This window comes from Castanea sativa, chromosome 9, assembly GCF_040712315.1.
Source record: "Castanea sativa cultivar Marrone di Chiusa Pesio chromosome 9, ASM4071231v1".
NCBI classification, from domain to species: Eukaryota; Viridiplantae; Streptophyta; class Magnoliopsida; order Fagales; family Fagaceae; genus Castanea; species Castanea sativa.
In genome coordinates, this window is record NC_134021.1 from 12,677,000 (window position 1) to 12,695,000 (window position 18,001).

At 34.5% G+C, this 18,001-nt stretch overlaps 1 protein-coding gene and 1 long non-coding RNA gene across 2 annotated transcripts; one reads left to right on the plus strand and one right to left on the minus strand.

Annotated features, from left to right (window-relative positions):
• Positions 1-475: 475 nt before the first annotated feature.
• LOC142608588 (diacylglycerol kinase 4-like) lies at positions 476-2,111 on the plus strand. The gene is made up of 3 exons (XM_075780277.1): positions 476-784; positions 1,616-1,731; positions 1,854-2,111. Exons 1-3 carry the CDS (start codon positions 673-675, stop codon positions 1,890-1,892), a joined length of 267 nt encoding a protein of 88 aa, XP_075636392.1. The 5' UTR covers positions 476-672; the 3' UTR covers positions 1,893-2,111.
• Positions 2,112-2,621: 510 nt separating this feature from the next.
• On the minus strand, positions 2,622-5,371 carry LOC142608589 (uncharacterized). The gene is made up of 3 exons (XR_012839548.1): positions 5,023-5,371; positions 3,990-4,075; positions 2,622-3,002 (listed from the first exon to the last, which is right to left on the minus strand). It is a non-coding gene; the product is annotated as an uncharacterized LOC142608589 (long non-coding RNA).
• Between the last annotated feature and the right edge of the window lie 12,630 nt (positions 5,372-18,001).

Genomic DNA, 18,001 nt, shown 5'->3' on the forward strand with positions numbered 1-18,001 from the left:
AAAAGGTCTCAAATTTTCCTAATCAACCCTAAATTACACTCACATTAGTCTATGTATTATTGTGTAAAAATAAATTTATACTATAATAGCTATATAAATTTACACAAGTTACTTTAGCTATGCAAAAGAATATTTCAATAATTTGTTAGATTGAGAGAAATGGTTTTTGGTTGAGGAAGAAATAGATATGATTTGGGATAATAATAAATTGATAAGGAAATAGTATCTTAATGAAAAGTAATGTAAAATAGATAATTTGATATGGAATGTTTTAAAAAATGAAAAATTATTGTGTAGTTCAGGAGTACAAGGTCAGTAGGCTGACCTTGTACTCCCAGCCAATAGAAGCATGCCAGCACATAATAACTTGCTTATCTCAGTGGGACTGCCAGCTCAAGGTGCTCTGATAACGTCTGTTAACGTTAGGAAATTTTTAGTTTCACTTTTAATTTTAAAACAGGAGCGCTCATTCCTTCTCTCAGACTCTCACATACGATTCCTCTCTTCCTCTCCCATGAACAGCGGCTCAACTACCAAGGGCTATTCCTCTCTCATCTCCGTCAGCATCGTTGAAGTTCACTGTGTGGCCACCTTGCCGTGGTTGGTTCAGTTCGTTCTCTAATGCCGTTTCGGTATTCGTTCAAAACGAAACCGATCTAGCCCAAACGAAAAATGAAAGCCCTTCCAAACTCTTCTCTGTATGGTCCTTATCAAGCTCTTTCCTCTTCTAATCCATTGCTCCAAGCCTCATTCACGGGTACAGCCATCCGTAAAGGCATAAACGGTGAGTGCAATTTTTCTAAAATCATCTTTTGGGGAAATTTCTTATTCTGTAATTATTGATGATTTGAATCTCATATTTTTGGGATAAATCTACTGTTTGGGGTTTTGATTGTAATGTGATTTGGATTTGCAATTGTTACCCAATTGGGTGTTGGATTTATAATTTTGTGAAGTAACTTGTGACTGGTGAGTCATTATATAAAGCATGGCTCATGGTATGTTTTTTATTGCATATAAAGTGTTTGTTTAAATGCTTCTTAGGCCACAACTTACCAAATCCTTGTCCAACTTTCTGAGACAAAGCCAAATCCTTATTTTGCAGTGCTATAAGATTTTTTTTTTTTTTTTGAGTTAAGTATTTGCTGTTTTGCAATGAATCTATTATTGATTTAGTAGTTTCCACTTATTTAAAGCCTAAGTACTTGTGAGAGTATTACTGGAATTCACAAGTAAATTTATGTAGCTTATCAGCCCTTTCAGGGATTTATTTTCTCATGGAAATGCATCTGTTGTACTCAAATTGCACCTCCTCCCTTTGGAAAGGAGGCAATGCTTAGCTTTTGTTTCTTTATTGATTTTTTTAAAAAAATAAATTTGTTATTAAGTTCTTTTATTATTTTTCTTTGGAGCTATATTTCAGGTAAATGCCTGTTTCTTTTCTTTTGTTTATCAACCACTTGGTCTTTGTTACTACGTATATGCAAGTATGTTCTACAATCAAATGTCAAATTGATGGTTCCTTGGTGAAAGTATACTTTTCAGAGAGTGTTGGTTCCAAGTGTTGGATGCTTACTTTTACTCTTTTATTTTTATTTTTTTGGTTTATTACCAGAGAGGCTTGTTGAGGCCCATGCTGATGATGGTTTACTAGAAATATTTGGCCTAAAGCAAGGGTGGCATGCATCTTTTGTTATGTTTGAACTCATCTTTGCCAAACACATTGCTCAGGTGTAGTATAAAACTCGAAATTCTTATTGTTTATGCTATCGTGTAAAGTTCTGACTGCTCAAGTGCTAACATGCAACCTTGTGTAAACTTGAAATTCTTATTCGACATTTGTGGAAATTAAGAGGGTCCCTTTTCAGTCAGCTATGATCAGTGGAGAGTGATATTGGTGCATTGTGTTTCATTTAGGCATAGCTGGGATTCATGTAAAGCAGGCGAAGTACCTGAGGGCTTGTATTGTAAATTATATTTTTGTGCATCAGTAACAGTGTATTTGTTGTTGTATCAAAATCAATTGTTAGTCAAAATCGTAAGTTGATGGAATTTATTGTTCTTATGTCAATTAAAATTACATTATTTCACTTTTATTTTTGTCATTCCTGTTTGGATTGAGTTTTATGCCGCCTTTGTAATATAATGCTGTGAAGTGCTGCTTATCTTTGTGGCATGAATATTTTGTAGCAGACATTGTAGCATGAATATTTTGCAGCAAAAGATGCAAATGAATAGCAACTTGGAACTCTGAGTTGGAGTAGTTCCTTTATGTCATTGTGATGCAGATGATAATTAGCTTGTAACAAACATTGTTTTTAAGGATGAGATTTGAATAATAAAGCATTTAGATTATTTCCAAAATTCTCCCCTCCATGTCTAGTACAAATTCTTGTAACTTCAAAATACATATGCAATGTGAATTTGTAAATTCTTGTAATTTCAAAATACTTAATGTAATGTGAGTTTGTGTCTTTATTGCTGACTATTACTAACTTTATTTTTAAGAATTCTTGGATTTGGTTATCAGGTTAATTACAAGGTAATTCCCTTGGTCATGACTATGAAGCAAGACCATTAACCATAATAACACAATTCTCACATTTACTTTCTATACCATATTGGGGAAAAAATCATGGAATTCAACAAATCTTCTAAATGAATTTGAAGGTTATTACATTAGAATTGGACAATTCCACATCAAAAAAGTGTTACCATAATATGCACTTCCTCCAAATGCTTCCAAAAGTTACAAGAGACTAAAATAAGACGAGACATTCTTGTAGCTCAAAAATGATATACATTACAAGAATAAGTGTTCTCATGACAATTTTTTTTATGGGCACCGTTGCAACTCCGGTTTCAAAGTAGAGAACATCTGTAATAATAAGTTTTGCTTGTCTTCAACTATAATAAAAAATACCTTATGAACTCTCTTACTTAGTTCATAGTGGCCATTGCCCATGTCTTTACTTTTGTAACTTTTCGATGTGGTTGACAACCTAATTTAAAGAAAAATAAATAAGTAAAATGTGTAAAATAAGTAATCCTTGAGAACAAGAAACTAAGCATATAAAATTAGTACATAACTTTATATGGGCTCCAAGTCAAATTTGAGTAAAGCTGTAAGTACAAAAAGTAGTTTCTTTCAAACTTAAGCCATCTAAAAACAAATTCACTTAGCTAGATGAAAACCGAAAAGTAAAAACAAAGTAATCCTAAAAGAAAGCTAGGCAGCAAGGCTTCAATGTAGAAAGTATAATTGTTTCCACAAATGAAAGCATCATCAGACTTATTTTTCAGCTATCCATTGAAATATCCTTCTAGATTTTTGTAGTTGTGAAAACTCTCTCCACCTCTGCTCATTTTGCTTCTCTAAAGTCTGAACTTTTGCATAATGATTGAATATCAAAACTATATAATGTATGAATATATATATATATATATATATATATATATATATATACATATATATATATATATATATATATATTCATCACACAATTAATACAAAATAGCATAAGTGAAATTTACAGTTATTAATAAACATCACAGGTGAACTCCAATATGTCTAAGCACTATCAATTACATGTCCAAGAATGAGTTATGATAATTAAATCAAGCTTTTCTAACAGTAATAAGCAAGTTTCATGAAGGTCTATACCAAAATTATTTTAAAATGACAGTCTTTTCATTGAGTGATTTTATCAAACAATTGGAGTACAGAAGGAATGAGCCAGGGTTGTAAAGTCAATTAGCCATAAATTCTAAAATACCCAATACAAAAATAATTCAAGACACATCAATCCATCAAATACTAACCATAATCATCAAAGAGATCAACATGAGTATCAAAGGAAATCAAAGATAAGCAAACACAAATAAAAATTTAAATAATAAACAATTAAGAATTCCTATGGCAGAAAATTTTGTGGGAGAAGAAAATCTAGAAATTTCATCTGACCAACAGAAAGGGAAAGTGGACTCACCCATTCATTGCTTGAATCTTGGAGCAAGCAATATCATCCTTGTTGGAGGAACCACATACCTCTCAGGTCATCTTTTGATACTGCACCTGAGCAATGTGTTTGGCAGAGATGAGTTCAAACATAACAAAAGATGCATGCCACCCTTGCTTTAGGCCAAATATTTCTAGTAAACCATCATCAGCATGGGCCTCAACAAGCCTCTCTAGTAATAAACCAAAAAAATAAAAATAAAAGAGTAAAAGTAAGCATCCAACACTTGGAACCAACACTCTCTGAAAAGTATACTTTCACCAAGGAACCATCAATTTGACATTTGATTGTAGAACATACTTGCATATACGTAGTAACAAAGACCAAGTGGTTGATAAACAAAAGAAAAGAAAGAGGCATTTACCTGAAATATAGCTCCAAAGAAAAATAATAAAAGAACTTCAGAACAGATTTATTAAAAAAAAAAATCAATAAAGAAACAAAAGCTAAGCATTGCCTCCTTTCCAAAGGGAGGAGGTGCAATTTGAGTACAACAGATGCATTTCCATGAGAAAATAAATCCCTGAAAGGACTGATAAGCTACATAAATTTACTTGTGAATTCCAGTAATACTCTCACAAGTACTTAGGCTTTAAATAAATGGAAACTACTAAATCAATAATAGATTCACTGCAAAACAGCAAATACTTCACTCAAAAAAAACAAAAAAAATCTTATAGCACTGCAAAATAAGGATTTGGCTTTGTCTCAGAAAGTTGGACAAGGATTTGGTAAGTTGTGGCCTAAGAAGCATTTAAACAAACACTTTATATGCAATAAAAAACATACCATGAGCCATGCTTTATATAATGACTCACCAGTCACAAGTTACTTCACAAAATTACAAATCCAACACCCAATTGGGTAACAATTGCAAATCCAAATCACATTACAATCAAAACCCCAAACAGTAGATTTATCCCAAAAATATGAGATTCAAATCATCAATAATTACAGAATAAGAAATTTCCCCAAAAGATGATTTTAGAAAAATTGCACTCACCGTTTATGCCTTTACGGATGGCTATACCCGTGAATGAGGCTTGGAGCAATGGAATAGAAGAGGAAAGAGCTTGATAAGGACCATACAGAGAAGAGTTTGGAAGGGCTTTCATTTTTCGTTTGGGCTAGATCGGTTTCGTTTTGAACGAATACCGAAACGGCATCAGAGAACGAACTGAACCAACCACGGCAAGGTGGCCACACAGTGAACTTCAACGATGCTGACGGAGATGAGAGAGGAATAGCCCTTGGTACTTGAGCCACTGTTCATGGGAGAGGAAGAGAGGAATCGTATGTGAGAGTCTGAGAGAAGGAATGAGCGTTCCTGTTTTAAAATTAAAAGTGAAACTAAAAATTTCCTAACGTTAACAGACGTTATCAGAGCACCCTGAGCTGGCAGTCCCACTGAGATAAGCAAGTTATCATGTGCTGGCATGCTCCTATTGGCTGGGAGTACAAGGTCAGCCTACTCACCTTGTACTCCTGAACTACACAATAATGTTTCTTTAAAAAATAATATGTAAAAAAAAGTTTTTACGCTAAAAAAGACAGTTTTACACGAATCGATGTAAATGCTCTAAGTGTTGAAAGATAAAAGTAATGTTAACAGTGAATCTATGTGAAGATAATTTATTGCCACTCACATCTAACCACTTGGGTAAGTTGTGAAAAAAGTCATGACTTTAATAAAACTGTTGATAAAATGCATTTGAACTTTGGAGACATGAGCATGTACTTGTCCACGAGAAAATTTCTAATGCCGACAATCACGAGCTAGTATATGGTGTACTCGGCATATATGCCAGGTACAAAATATAATTTTTGGACAATCACAATGTAAAATAGTGATTTATATATGTTTTTAGTCCATAATTTTGGGATTGGTTTCATTTTATTCATTGTAAAAAATTTTGTTTCATTATAATCTTTGATATTTTTATTTAATAAAGTGTGTTTCATTATTATGATTGAAGTCAGAAATTTAGATACGCCAAACAAAATGATTTTCGTGAGGAAAGAAAACATACATCCACAAAATAATCTAAAGCTAAATGTAACTCCTCACACCTTTAGATATCACTAATTTTCCACATTTTTTTATGGGAAAGCATCTAACTTTATTCATAATGAACAATGATAGAGATATCATGGAGAAGAGCTTGTTGTACAAAACAAATACTCTTTTCAATCCAGATAGAGAAATCAAGTCTTAGGATGTGTTTGTTTGGAGGTGAAATATGGTGGATGGAAAACTTTGAAGAAAAAATAGGAAAAAAAACTTTTTTGGAGTGTGTTTGGTTAGGTGGAGAAGAAGGAAAATAAATTGTAGGGCTCAGATATTTTTTCTCCTGGCCCACCAAAATTTTTTCTCTCCAAAATAGAGAGAAAACGGGAGGGAGAGAAGCTCACTAACATGAATTGCCCAAAATGCCCCTCACCTTCTTCTTTGCTAACTTTTTTCTTTCTTTCTTTGTTTCAGGTTCACGTTGTTTCGTGATTTTTTTTTTCATCCCACTTTTTTCTTTTTCTTTCTTTGTTTTTATCAATTCCTTCCATAGTTTATTTTCCTCTTTTTTTTTTTCACTTTTACCAACATGCAAGTTCACGTTGTTTTGGTTTTTACTTTTTTATTTTTTTAATCTCACTTTTTTCTTTTTCTTTATTTTGTTTTTATCACTTTCCTTTCTTTCTTTCTTTTTTTTTTTTTTCACCAGTTTCATGATCTGACTTGTGCCTTTAAAATAATAATTTAAAAAAGTGAAATGTCCATACATAATTTTTTAAATAAATAAATGTGTATAAAAAATTGTATTGTCTTTTGTTTTATTTAATAGAGACATAATCGCAAATTTATACCAACTTTATTTTTTTATAGTTTTTCATCTCTTTACTTTTCTATCCTTCCAACCAAACATATACAAGAGAAAACTAAATATTTTCAATCCTCCCACTTTTCTATTCCTTTTTCATTTTCTATCCTTCCACTTTTCCACTCCTTTAACAAAACGGACCTTTAATCATTTTGCTAAGGGCAACAATCACTCTACCTAGATCATCCGGAATAACTGAATAAGAACACCCACCCTAGTCTCCTTTTGATTTGGAAAAATAGCACCATCCACATTAATCTTATAGAAAGGAGGCAAAGGTGGTACCCAGCTTCGACTCAAGCTGCTGTAATGGCACCGTGGGAACAACCTGTACAGCAACATATTCCTCAAAATGATGACCACTCCATTGCAGAAAGCAACTCCAGCCCACTCTTCTTCTTACTGCCATGACGTACTTCGTTCCTATTAGTCCATAAACCCAGCCTAGATAATAAAAGTAACTGTCTTCTTCCAAACGTTCTACCATGTACATACCAAAGCAAGTCCATGAAACATTGAAAATGCATAGAACCCGGGGAAAAAAAAAAAGGGCAGGCCCAAACCTCACAATTTTTGCACACAAAGCCACACTATTTAGTTGCCGATAAAATGTGGGAAAATATAAGAAATGAAATCAATATATATTTATTTATTTATATATCTATACCTAAGAAATGAAATCAATATGTATATATTTATTTATTTATATAATCCAAATTAGGAAATACAAAAACAAATGGGATGCAAAATTTTTCAAGAATAATACACCTATTTTTCAAAATCCAAAACAAAAAAGAGGTCTCCCAAAAAAATCACCCAAACCCAGCAAAAAAATCCCAAGTGCGAATATATCAAAACCAACACCATAAAGATCCAAACACTACCTTTGTCACACCCCCCGCAATAAACACACCTACCATTCTCGTGTGCCATGTAGAGTCCTAGACCTATAAAGACCCACAAGCCCGTCAGTCGAAACCAAAATCTTCGTGATGCGAGTTTAATAATTAAATACACTGTTGTATACAGTATATTATACTTCCTGTTGCATTGAATAAAGTATAAACAATCACTAAAAAAAAGGACATATATAATATTAGGCTTTTGTTAACAGGTGCTAAACAACACTCATTAAGTCTGCATGAGCACTGTTTAAGTGGGTCTATTTTTACTAAAATAGCCCTACTTTAATTGGAAAATCAAGAAAAACAGCACCACCTTAATGATGTGTGTCAGGCGGCATAGAAAACAACAAATATTGCATGTTTTTACTTAAATACCCTTTCAACCATTTTCACCATCTCTTTTTTATCTCTCCCCATCCTTTGGTTTTTCATTCATCCTTACCCAAACCCAGTTTCATCACCACCACCAACAACAAACCCAGATTCCACAACCATCAGCACCACCAACAGCCACACAAAAAATCCAAAAGAATGCACAGGAAACCCACAACCAAATCCCACATCGCTGAAGAAGAAGAAGAAGAATAACGAAGAGCAAAAAAAAAAAAAAAAACCGAAGCCAAAAAATGGAGCTCCGACAAAGTACAAGATGATGTCGCCAACAAAGCTTTCAATCTCGAGGTCCCCCTGCATAGCAAACCCAAACCACAAACATAGCAAACCCAAACTTCCGATCTGGGCTGAGCTTGAACCGATTTGGTGGTTGCTCGTGACGGTGACGACTGGTGTGGTGGTGGCGGCTTGTGGAGGAGCGATGAAAGGTCAGTGAGAAGAGAGAGCTCTGGGTAAAAAAAAAAAAAAAAAGGAGAAGAGACAGATAAGAGAGAGCTCAGGGTAAAAAAAATTAAAAAAAGAAGAAGAAGAAAGAGAAGAGACAGAGAAGAACGGGGAGAGCAGAGAGTGCTCAGGGTAAAAGAAAAAATAAACAAAAAAAAAAAAGAAGAAGGAGAAGAGACAGAAAAGAACAAGGAGAGAAGAGAGAGCTCAGGGTAAAAGTTAAAGGGCATTTTAGTCTAATTGCAAAATAACTTAAGTTTTCAATAAAAGCTGACACACACCTGACATATATTCAACTTTTTTTCTGCTATCCATCAAACATGAGTATTTTATTGTAATTTTATACCACATTAACGGGTGCTGTGCAACACCCGTTAACAAGACCCATAATATTATCTATTGCAAGTAAAATTAAATTCAAATACAAATATGAGATTTAAGTTGATGATACAAAGAAAATCAGTAGGCTAAATGCTTCGAATTTGAAATGACAATTGGCTATCTTGATAGCCTGAAAAAGAAAAAACAATGATCAAAGGTGATCGGGGCCACCAGCCAAAAACCCTCCAACGCCAAAGTTAGTTTTTCTCTCTCAAATTTTGGAGTTCCAACTTTTTAGGAAATGTCAAAACGTACCTTTGTCTGGCCTAAATTTGCGTTTATATAGTGCACCCTAGAAACGGTTATCAGACTTATAAACTCCCCTATATTTAAGGAGGTTTGAGGGTTCAAGGATAACTTCCACAACTATTTAGGAGTTACACTTTTCTCACACAATTGTCACTGGAAGTTATGCGTGTGATAAGGAATTGTAGTACCAAATCAAGAATGTTCCTAAGTGTCAAGGGTTCGTCCAAGGGTCTTCCCTAACAACCTCGTCCACTATCTCCTTCCCTTTGTTCTCCTTCATGGTAGCCATTCCTGCAAAGAAATTTGTTAGAATCACTCCTAAAAGTGACAAAAGGGATCACGCAAAGTAAAAACTTACGTCTACGGACTGTAAGCTCGTGGGCTGTGGCTTCAGGAGAAGGCTCAGGACCAAGTCTCCAAGTAGCGAGGCGTTGAATAGTAACCAAGGAGTGGAAATCCCTTTCAGGATGAAGACGAGCTTTTTGAACACGTCTAAGGTAAAACTTGTTCAAGGACGGTCGTCTAATGCCTGCAAGAAAGAGAGTTGGAGTTAAATAATTATAAAACAGCACGCGATAAAGATAACTCAAGAATAATAAACATATCTTCAGGACGAAGGTTCTCTAACTCTCCAGTATATGGGGCAAATGGATCCCTGCCAACCTCAACAGGGTGTACTGTCCAGAAACCTGAGACGATGAAAAACTCCGTCTTCCAGTTCCTATCTGACGTAACCAAAGACCTTATAATCCTACAATTTCTCCCTCTGGCTGTGAATTGATAAAAACCACGGGATTGGTTAATTTCAAAGGGTTTGTAACAATAAAGGAACTCGTCCATGGTAAGAGAACGATCCCCTTCAAACACCTCTCTCCACAAAATTTGCATAGAGACGACTAGTCTCCACGCATTTGGGTTAAATTGGCACAACCCTAAACCTAACTTAGTGAGTATCTCCCTAAAAAAAGCGTTAAGGCACAACCTAAGACCTCCTAAAAGATAGGCCTCATAAACTCCCACGCCAAAACGAGGTTGGCAACACCATTCCTCTCAGACGGCCAACCTAGGGTTCAACTCGTCTGGGATTTGATACCAAATCCTAAGAGACGTTAACTTCTTGTCGTCCGTCTTAGAAGGGACTCCCACAGCGCAGCTATATATGGTTTTTACCTCATCCTGAGGGACAGACGGGGGAGCACTTGACGGACCAGCCCCTAACCCAGATGTTGCTCTCATCCTAAGTTGTTCTTGAAGGACTTCCAAAGGAACCCCAGAAGTATACTCCTCATCCGTGGTATTCCCCCCCACTACTACTCTCACTACTAGAGCCACTGTAGCTAGTGGAGTTGTGATACTCGTCTATCTCTTTTTCAATACTATTACTAGACGAAGAAACGACAATTTTAGACATTTTGAAAACTTAAGGAAAACCTAAAGAAGAGTGCAAAGAAGATACCTGACTCTAGACGGAAGAAAACTAGGGACGCTGGAATACTTCTAGATGAGGCGATGGATGAGAAATGTCAAAGAAGAAAATCTAAGAAGTGCAAAGGGCATGAGAGGAATTCCACTATTTATAGGCGTTGAAAATTGGTACCTAGAAAGACGTGACCAATCAGAAAGTGCCACGTAGCGTTTCCCTTGGAAACTTAAATCGACACGACCGCTCACCAATAAAATCATGACACGTGGTGCATTCTAAAACGTTAGAGCTTAGCCATTAAAATCTTAACACGTGGAACAACACCTGATTACCAATAAGTAGACGCGCGTCCATAGGTCATCAGTAGATCCTCCATCACTCTAGACGACCCTTGGACAAGGGGCAACTGATAGAGAACTGAAAATCTAACCAACTCCAGCTCATCCATAGGGGACGTCCAGAGCAAAAGAGGCGTTCCACACAGAAGCTCGTCCATGCAAGAAGATGCTTGGACGAGCTTCACATGGTCAAGTTTGACAAAGCAGTTTCATCTCGTCCAAGGGAGTCATTAACCTCGTCTGTGAGAAGGTCGTCCATAGAGGAACAACCCTTCTCGGAAGCAGGTCAGGAAGACCCCTAGACGAACCCTTGACACTTAGGAACATTCCTGATTCGGTACTACAATTCCTTATTACACGCATAACTTCCAGTGACAGTTGTGTGAGAAAAGTGTAACTCTTAAACAGTTGTAAAAGTTATCCTTAAACCCTCAAACCTCCTCAAATATAGGGGAGGTTACAATTCTGATAACCATTTCTAAGGTGCACTATATAAACGCCTATTTAGGCCAGACAAAAGTACGTTTTGACATTTCCTAAAAAGTTGGAACTCCAAAATTTGAGAAAGAAAAACTAACTTTGGCATCAGAGGGTTTTTGGCCGGCGGCCCCGATCACCTTTGATCATTGTTCTTTCTTTTTCAGGCCATCAAGATAGCCAGTAGTCCTTTCAAATCCGAAGCATCCAGCCTACTGATTTTCTTCGCATTATCACAAGTGACATCCAGTAATAATGATATCATTTGTAATGCTACACAGCTAACTACTTTTAGTTCAAACCCCCATTTTCCCTCCCCTACTATCTATTAATATAGTGAATATAAAAGGATGGTACCAGTTAGAAACATGGCAAACTGGGGGGCAATTAGCCACCCACTATGCCTGAGTACAATCAATCATCAAATGTGAACAACAAGCCAATAAGACTAGGTGTATCCTTGAGTCCATATGACCATGTCCAAGCCAAAAATCACAGCCTCATTGTCTCTATCCTTATGTCCTCCACACCCAAGCCTTCACCTCCATTTGATTCCCTTCCAAACCCTTTGTGGAAAATTTGAAGCTCATGGTCATTTCACCAATAACTTCCCACCTATAGAATATGTTTTTTATAAGATACAAAAGCTCCAATACGTTCGAAGAATGAAAAATCCATGAAAATTGGGGATCCAGGAAAGATCTCAGTAGTTACAGATGCAATAATAATGAATTTGGCTACCCAATCCTCTGATACACAATTAAGAAAAAACAAAAGAGACGTGTTGGAATGGTAAAGCTCTGATTTTTATTGATAGAGAAAGGGGCCTATAAATAGGCTTTACATCAGAACACTTCATCCTAGCACTAACCACAACTCCTATAAATTAGAACACTTCATCCTAGCACTAACCACAACTCCTATAAAATAGGATCACACCTAAGACACTTTCTTAGCCACGAAATCAAATAACCAAATATCTAAAGACTCGGTCAAACTACCAATGACTAGAACTTCTAATAAATATTAATAAATATAAAATAACATTTAAATCTTAACACCCTCCCTTAAACTGAAATATGCAGAAATTAGTTTAAAAGAAAATCAACCCTCTACAAAGTCCTCCTTTACAGCAGCATGTGAACAAACTCCAAGTAGACCACACAAATGTAGCCAACTTGAGAGGCTTGGTCTGCATATCAACAACTTGATCTTCACTTCGACAATAAACCAATTTGATTGTTCCATCATTGCTGAGATCTCTTAAAAAATAATATTTCACATCAATATGTTTGCTTCTTCCATGCAACACAGGATTCTTAGAGAGTTTGATTGTTGAGTTGTTGTCACAAAAGACTGTAGTAGCTTCAACTTGCTTGAACTATAGCTCTTCAAGAATTCTTCTCAACCAGATAGCTTGACAAGCACAAGCTATTGCAACAATAAATTCAGCTTCTGTAGTTTACAAGGAGACAATTTGTTGCTTCTTAGAAGACCACGATACGGCCCCTATGCCCAACATAAAAACATATCCCGAAGTGCTCCTTCTATCATCTTGATCTCCTGCATAATCACTGTCAGCAAACCCAAACAATTCTAACTTTTCACCCTTCTTGTAGAACAACCCAAAATCTCTAGTTCCTTGCAAGTAACGAAGGATTCTCTTGGCAGCTAACAAATTTATTTCTGTTGGATTCTCCATATATCTACTTATTAAACTCATTGAATACATTATGTCTGGTCTTGTCGCAGTTAAATACATCAAACTACCAACAATTTTCTTGTAGAGTGTACTGTCTGCCTTTTTCCCTTCATGATCTTTGTTTAGCTTCAAGCAAAACTCAGTTGGAGTGCTTACAGGATTGCAATCCTTCATCTGAAACCTGTCCAAAATGTCTTGCACATACTTCTTTTGAGAAATAAAGATCCCATTAGTTAATTGCACTACTTGTATGCAAAGAAAGTAATGCATCACTAGCCTCTAAGCACGTGCTCACGCGCGTGCTCAGAGGCTCTTCTATTTTTTGGGTAAAGGTTAATTTAGAGCATTTATTATAATTTGAGATTACTATATTTTTCAATCACAAAAAAAAAAAAAAAAAAAAAAACTTACTGGTGTAATCCCAAATTATAATAAATGCTCTAAATTAACACTTACCCAAAAAATAAAAGAGCCTCTAAGCTCGCGCATGAGCGTGTGCTCAGAGGCTAGTATATTCTATTCAAATTCACGTATTCCTCTTCTTTTTTTTTTTTTAATCTCTTCCATATTTTGGAAAAATAAAAAGACTTCTACTATAAAACCACTACTATAACTTCTCCATCCATATCCTTATATTTAGGCACTAACATATCTGATTTTGAAAGAAGGCTAAATTTTAGGGATAAGGTGGGAAATTGGTGTGACCCTATCCTTATTTAAAAGTTTATCAAAAAAAACCTACACGTTTAAAAAAATCCCATGTTCTATCCATGTACTATTTAAAAAAAATCCCACTTTCTATCCCACATTTAAAAACTACCCGACTACCTTTTTTTTAAACCCAAATTCACGTTTTCCTCTTTTTTTTTTTTTTTTTTAAATCTCTTCCATATTTTGGAAAAAAAAAAAACTACACGTTTAAAAAAATCTCTGTTCTATCCATGTACTATTTTTAAAAAATTCCACTTTCTATCCCACATTTAAATACTACCCAACCACCTGATACATGGCTTGCATTTTTGGATTGGGATTTGGATGCTTTTACTAATTTTTACAATAGTTGAGTATCCAATGAGTTTAAAATTGACAAAATATGATTATCAATACTTATATTGCATTTTTATAAGATACATAAGTAAATTAATAAGTTTTTTGTTAAAGGAAATGCTCTTAGAAAGATCCTAAAATTTAGTAACTACACATCCACGTTTTTTTTTTTTTTTTTCCCTTTTTGGTGTTGTTAATGTTTTTTTTTTTTTTTCAACTTTTATGTATGGCATTTATAATTTTTTGTCTAATCCTAAAATGTAGTTTTTTAATCCTAACATTTAGCCATTTACTAAACATCCATAACATAAGTAAATAAAAGCTTAAATTTCAAATTTTATGGTAGGAGATACATGTTTCTTTTGGTGTTGTTGTTCTTTTTAAAAAAATTTAACAACTTTTATCAATTTTTGTTTAATCCAAAAATTTAGTTTTTTAGTCCTAAAAGTTAGCCACTTATTACACATCCATAACAAAAGTTAAAAATAATTAAATTTCAAATATATCAACAACATCAACGGCCTTTAAAACTGAGAAAAAGGTACGTAACATTTTTTATGAAGTAGTAAATTAATACTTATGGAAAAAAATTTAAATTGAATTTGACATAGAATTATACAAATGATAAATATAGTTTCTATTACAAAAGAAATTTTTTTACAACAATTTCTTAAATAACAACCACTTTATGTGAGGTTTAATACATATAATAATTCTTGTAAAGTCTCTCACCCGAACTTATCTAATATTCCATTCCAATGACTAGGGGTGTCCACACAACCCGGTAACCCGCTCAACCCACCAAACCCGCCCGAAACCGACCAGCCACCACCTGAACTGATCAACCCGACAGTCGCCAGCGGGTCGCCACCCACTAAACCCGATCCCTTTGGGTTGGCTGGCGGTTTTCCTCCCCAAAAACCCGAGCCACCTGACCCGACCGATGTAAAATACAAATCCGGCAACTCCAACAAGATCAAGCTCAAATTTGAGGAGATTCAATGAGATCTTGAACATATTTGGTGAGATCCGGCGAGATTCGAGGAGATCCAAGCTTATTTTGGCAAGATCTTGACCATTCTTGGTGAAATCCAGTGAGATTCGAAGAGATCCAAGCATATTTCTGGCGAGTTTCGAGGAGATCCAAGCTTATTTCCGGAGAGATTTGAGGAGATCCAAGCTAATTTCGGTGAGATCTCAACCATATTTGGTGAAATCCGGCGAGGTTAGAGGAGATTCAAGCATATTTCGGCGCAAATGTACTGAATTTTTGCAGATTTTGGCAACTCTTTGAACCGACTAAACCGACCGACACTACCCGAACCCGAAACCGACTTAACCGATTGACGCTAGCGGTCGGTTTCAGGTCCCTCCGCCTTCCACCCGACGCCAGCGGGTCGGGTCCGGGTTGGGTCGAAAACCGACCCAACTCGACCCGTGGACACCCCTACCAATGACTTCTCAATGCAATCCAAAAAATTTGTGCGTACGTGAACCTAAGAGAGATAAAAGAATTAGGGTTAAACCAAGTTTTTTTTTTTTTTAAATTTAATCAACAAACCAAAGTTAGAATTTAACTCTATCATGGACTCTTTAAAATCTAATCACTACATCATCAACTATTTAAATAAATAACTAAATAAATAAAATAAAATTTAACGTCAAAAACATATACAATGATGGTAAAAAAATAAAAACTAAAAAACTTTAACGCCAAAATCAATCAAACTAAAACACAATATGATTACAACAATTCCAGTATGACAACAATAGTTATAGCTGAAAATTAATAAAAGAGAAACCGTGACTAAGCATAAACTAATTAAAAAATAACATGTATTAAGCACAAAATTCAAGTATTTATTAGAGAGAGAGACCTATAACATCACAGGAAGATCTGGGCATCACAATTCCAGTATTGGGTCTCACACAGTACTTCTTTGGATTTGTAGTCTTCACCTATATATCAAACAAACCCATATCCAAATTTTCACACAAATCAATATTACAAAAACCCAGAACACAAATAACAAAAAAAAAAACCCACTTCAAAAACCACGAAAGGTGTTCAAAAAATTGGAAATTTGAAAGTGAATTATGAAGTAGTATTAGGGTGAGTTTGGTTGGGCTTTTTGAAAAAGTGCATAATGAAAAAGTTGAGTTTTCAAAAAGTGCATAATGAAAAAGTGTTTTTTTAAAAAGCTGAGTATTTGGTAAAAGCTGTTAAAAAAATGCTTTTGAAAAAGCTGAGTGTTTGGCTGGCACTTATAAAAGTTGCAGCTTGAAGGGTAAATTACCAAAAAAGGACAATGTAGATATAAGGGAGTTTATTTCATACTTAAATCAACTACTTCATATACTTAAATTAATTTTTCTCTTTCTAAATTTTTTTTTTCTCATCAATATTAACTAATAATAATCCACCACTTAAGATTTATTGTGAAAATATTGTGAAATTATTGTGATAATTTATACTGATTTTAATTTGAACGTACTATTACAATTATTTTTTTCTCTTTCTAAAAAAATTATTTTTCTCACCAATATTAGTTAATAATAACCTACTACTTAAGATTTATTGTGAAATTATTGTGATAATTAATACTAATTTTAATTTGAACGTACTATTATAATTATTTTTTTTCTTTCTAAAAAAATTATTTTTTCTCACCAATATTAGTTAATAATAACCTACCACTAAAGATTTATTGTGAAAATATTGTGATAATTGATACTGATTTTAATTTAAACGTACTATTACAATTATTTTTTTCTCTTTCTAAAAAAATTAATTTTTCCTCACTAATATTAGCTAATAATAACTTACCACTTAAAATTTATTGTGAAAATATTATGATAAAAATTGATATTGATTTTAATTTAAATGTACTATTAAAATTATTTTTTTCTCTTTCTAAAAAAATTATTTTTTTCTCACCAATATTGGCTAATAATAACCTACCACTTCAAATTTATTGTGAAAATATTGTGATAGCATTTCCTTCTTCTTTTTTCCCTTTTTTTTTCTCCTCCATACACGTACCCTTCTCTTTTTTTTCTCTCTTTTTTTTTTTTTCTCCTTCTTTCCCTCTTTTTTTCCCCTCCACACACGTACCCTTCCCTTTTCTATTTTGTCCTTCTTTCCCCTTTTCCTCTAGACCACAAAACTCTTTCCTTTTTTTTTTTTTTTTTTTCTTCTCTTCCTTTCTATCTTTTCATTCCGCAGAGTTCTTTCTTTTTTTTTTTTTTTTTTCCCTTCTTCTTCCTTTCTCTCTTTTCATTCCACAAAGCTCTTTCCTTTTTTCTTTTCTTTTTTCTTCTTCCTTTCTCTCTTTTCATTCCGCAGAGCTCTTTTTTTTTTTCTCTTACCACTTCATCTGCACTGAGAGTCACTGTGTGTGATACTCTGAAGGTGAGAGTCACTGTGCTTGGTGTTTTGTTGATCAAATCTCTACCTTCAAAATTTATTTCTCAGATCAGAAAGTCTCATAAATTTCTCAGATCAAAATTTATTTCTCAGATCAGAAAGTCTCAAAGAGATGAGATGAGAGGAATGAGGGGCAGCTGCACAATGGGTAATTCGGTAATTTTAGGATGAGCCCAACGGATAGCTAAAAACGCTCATAGACTTTTTGTTTATGGAGCTCTAGGCCTCCATTAGCGTTTTGGGCATTTTTTCCTTGGCCCAAAACGCAACTTTTACCCAAAAGTTGCGTTTTTGCTTCACCAAACGCTCAAAGAAATTCAGCT

Bases quoted from the DNA above. Each gene is read 5' to 3' on its own strand.
- LOC142608588 (XM_075780277.1), top strand. From the start codon at position 673: ATGAAAGCCCTTCCAAACTCTTCTCTGTATGGTCCTTATCAAGCTCTT. The intron at 785-1,615 runs GTGAGTGCAATT...GTTTATTACCAG, and splicing joins CATCCGTAAAGGCATAAACG to AGAGGCTTGTTGAGGCCCAT. The intron at 1,732-1,853 runs GTGTAGTATAAA...GTGGAAATTAAG, and splicing joins TTGCCAAACACATTGCTCAG to AGGGTCCCTTTTCAGTCAGC.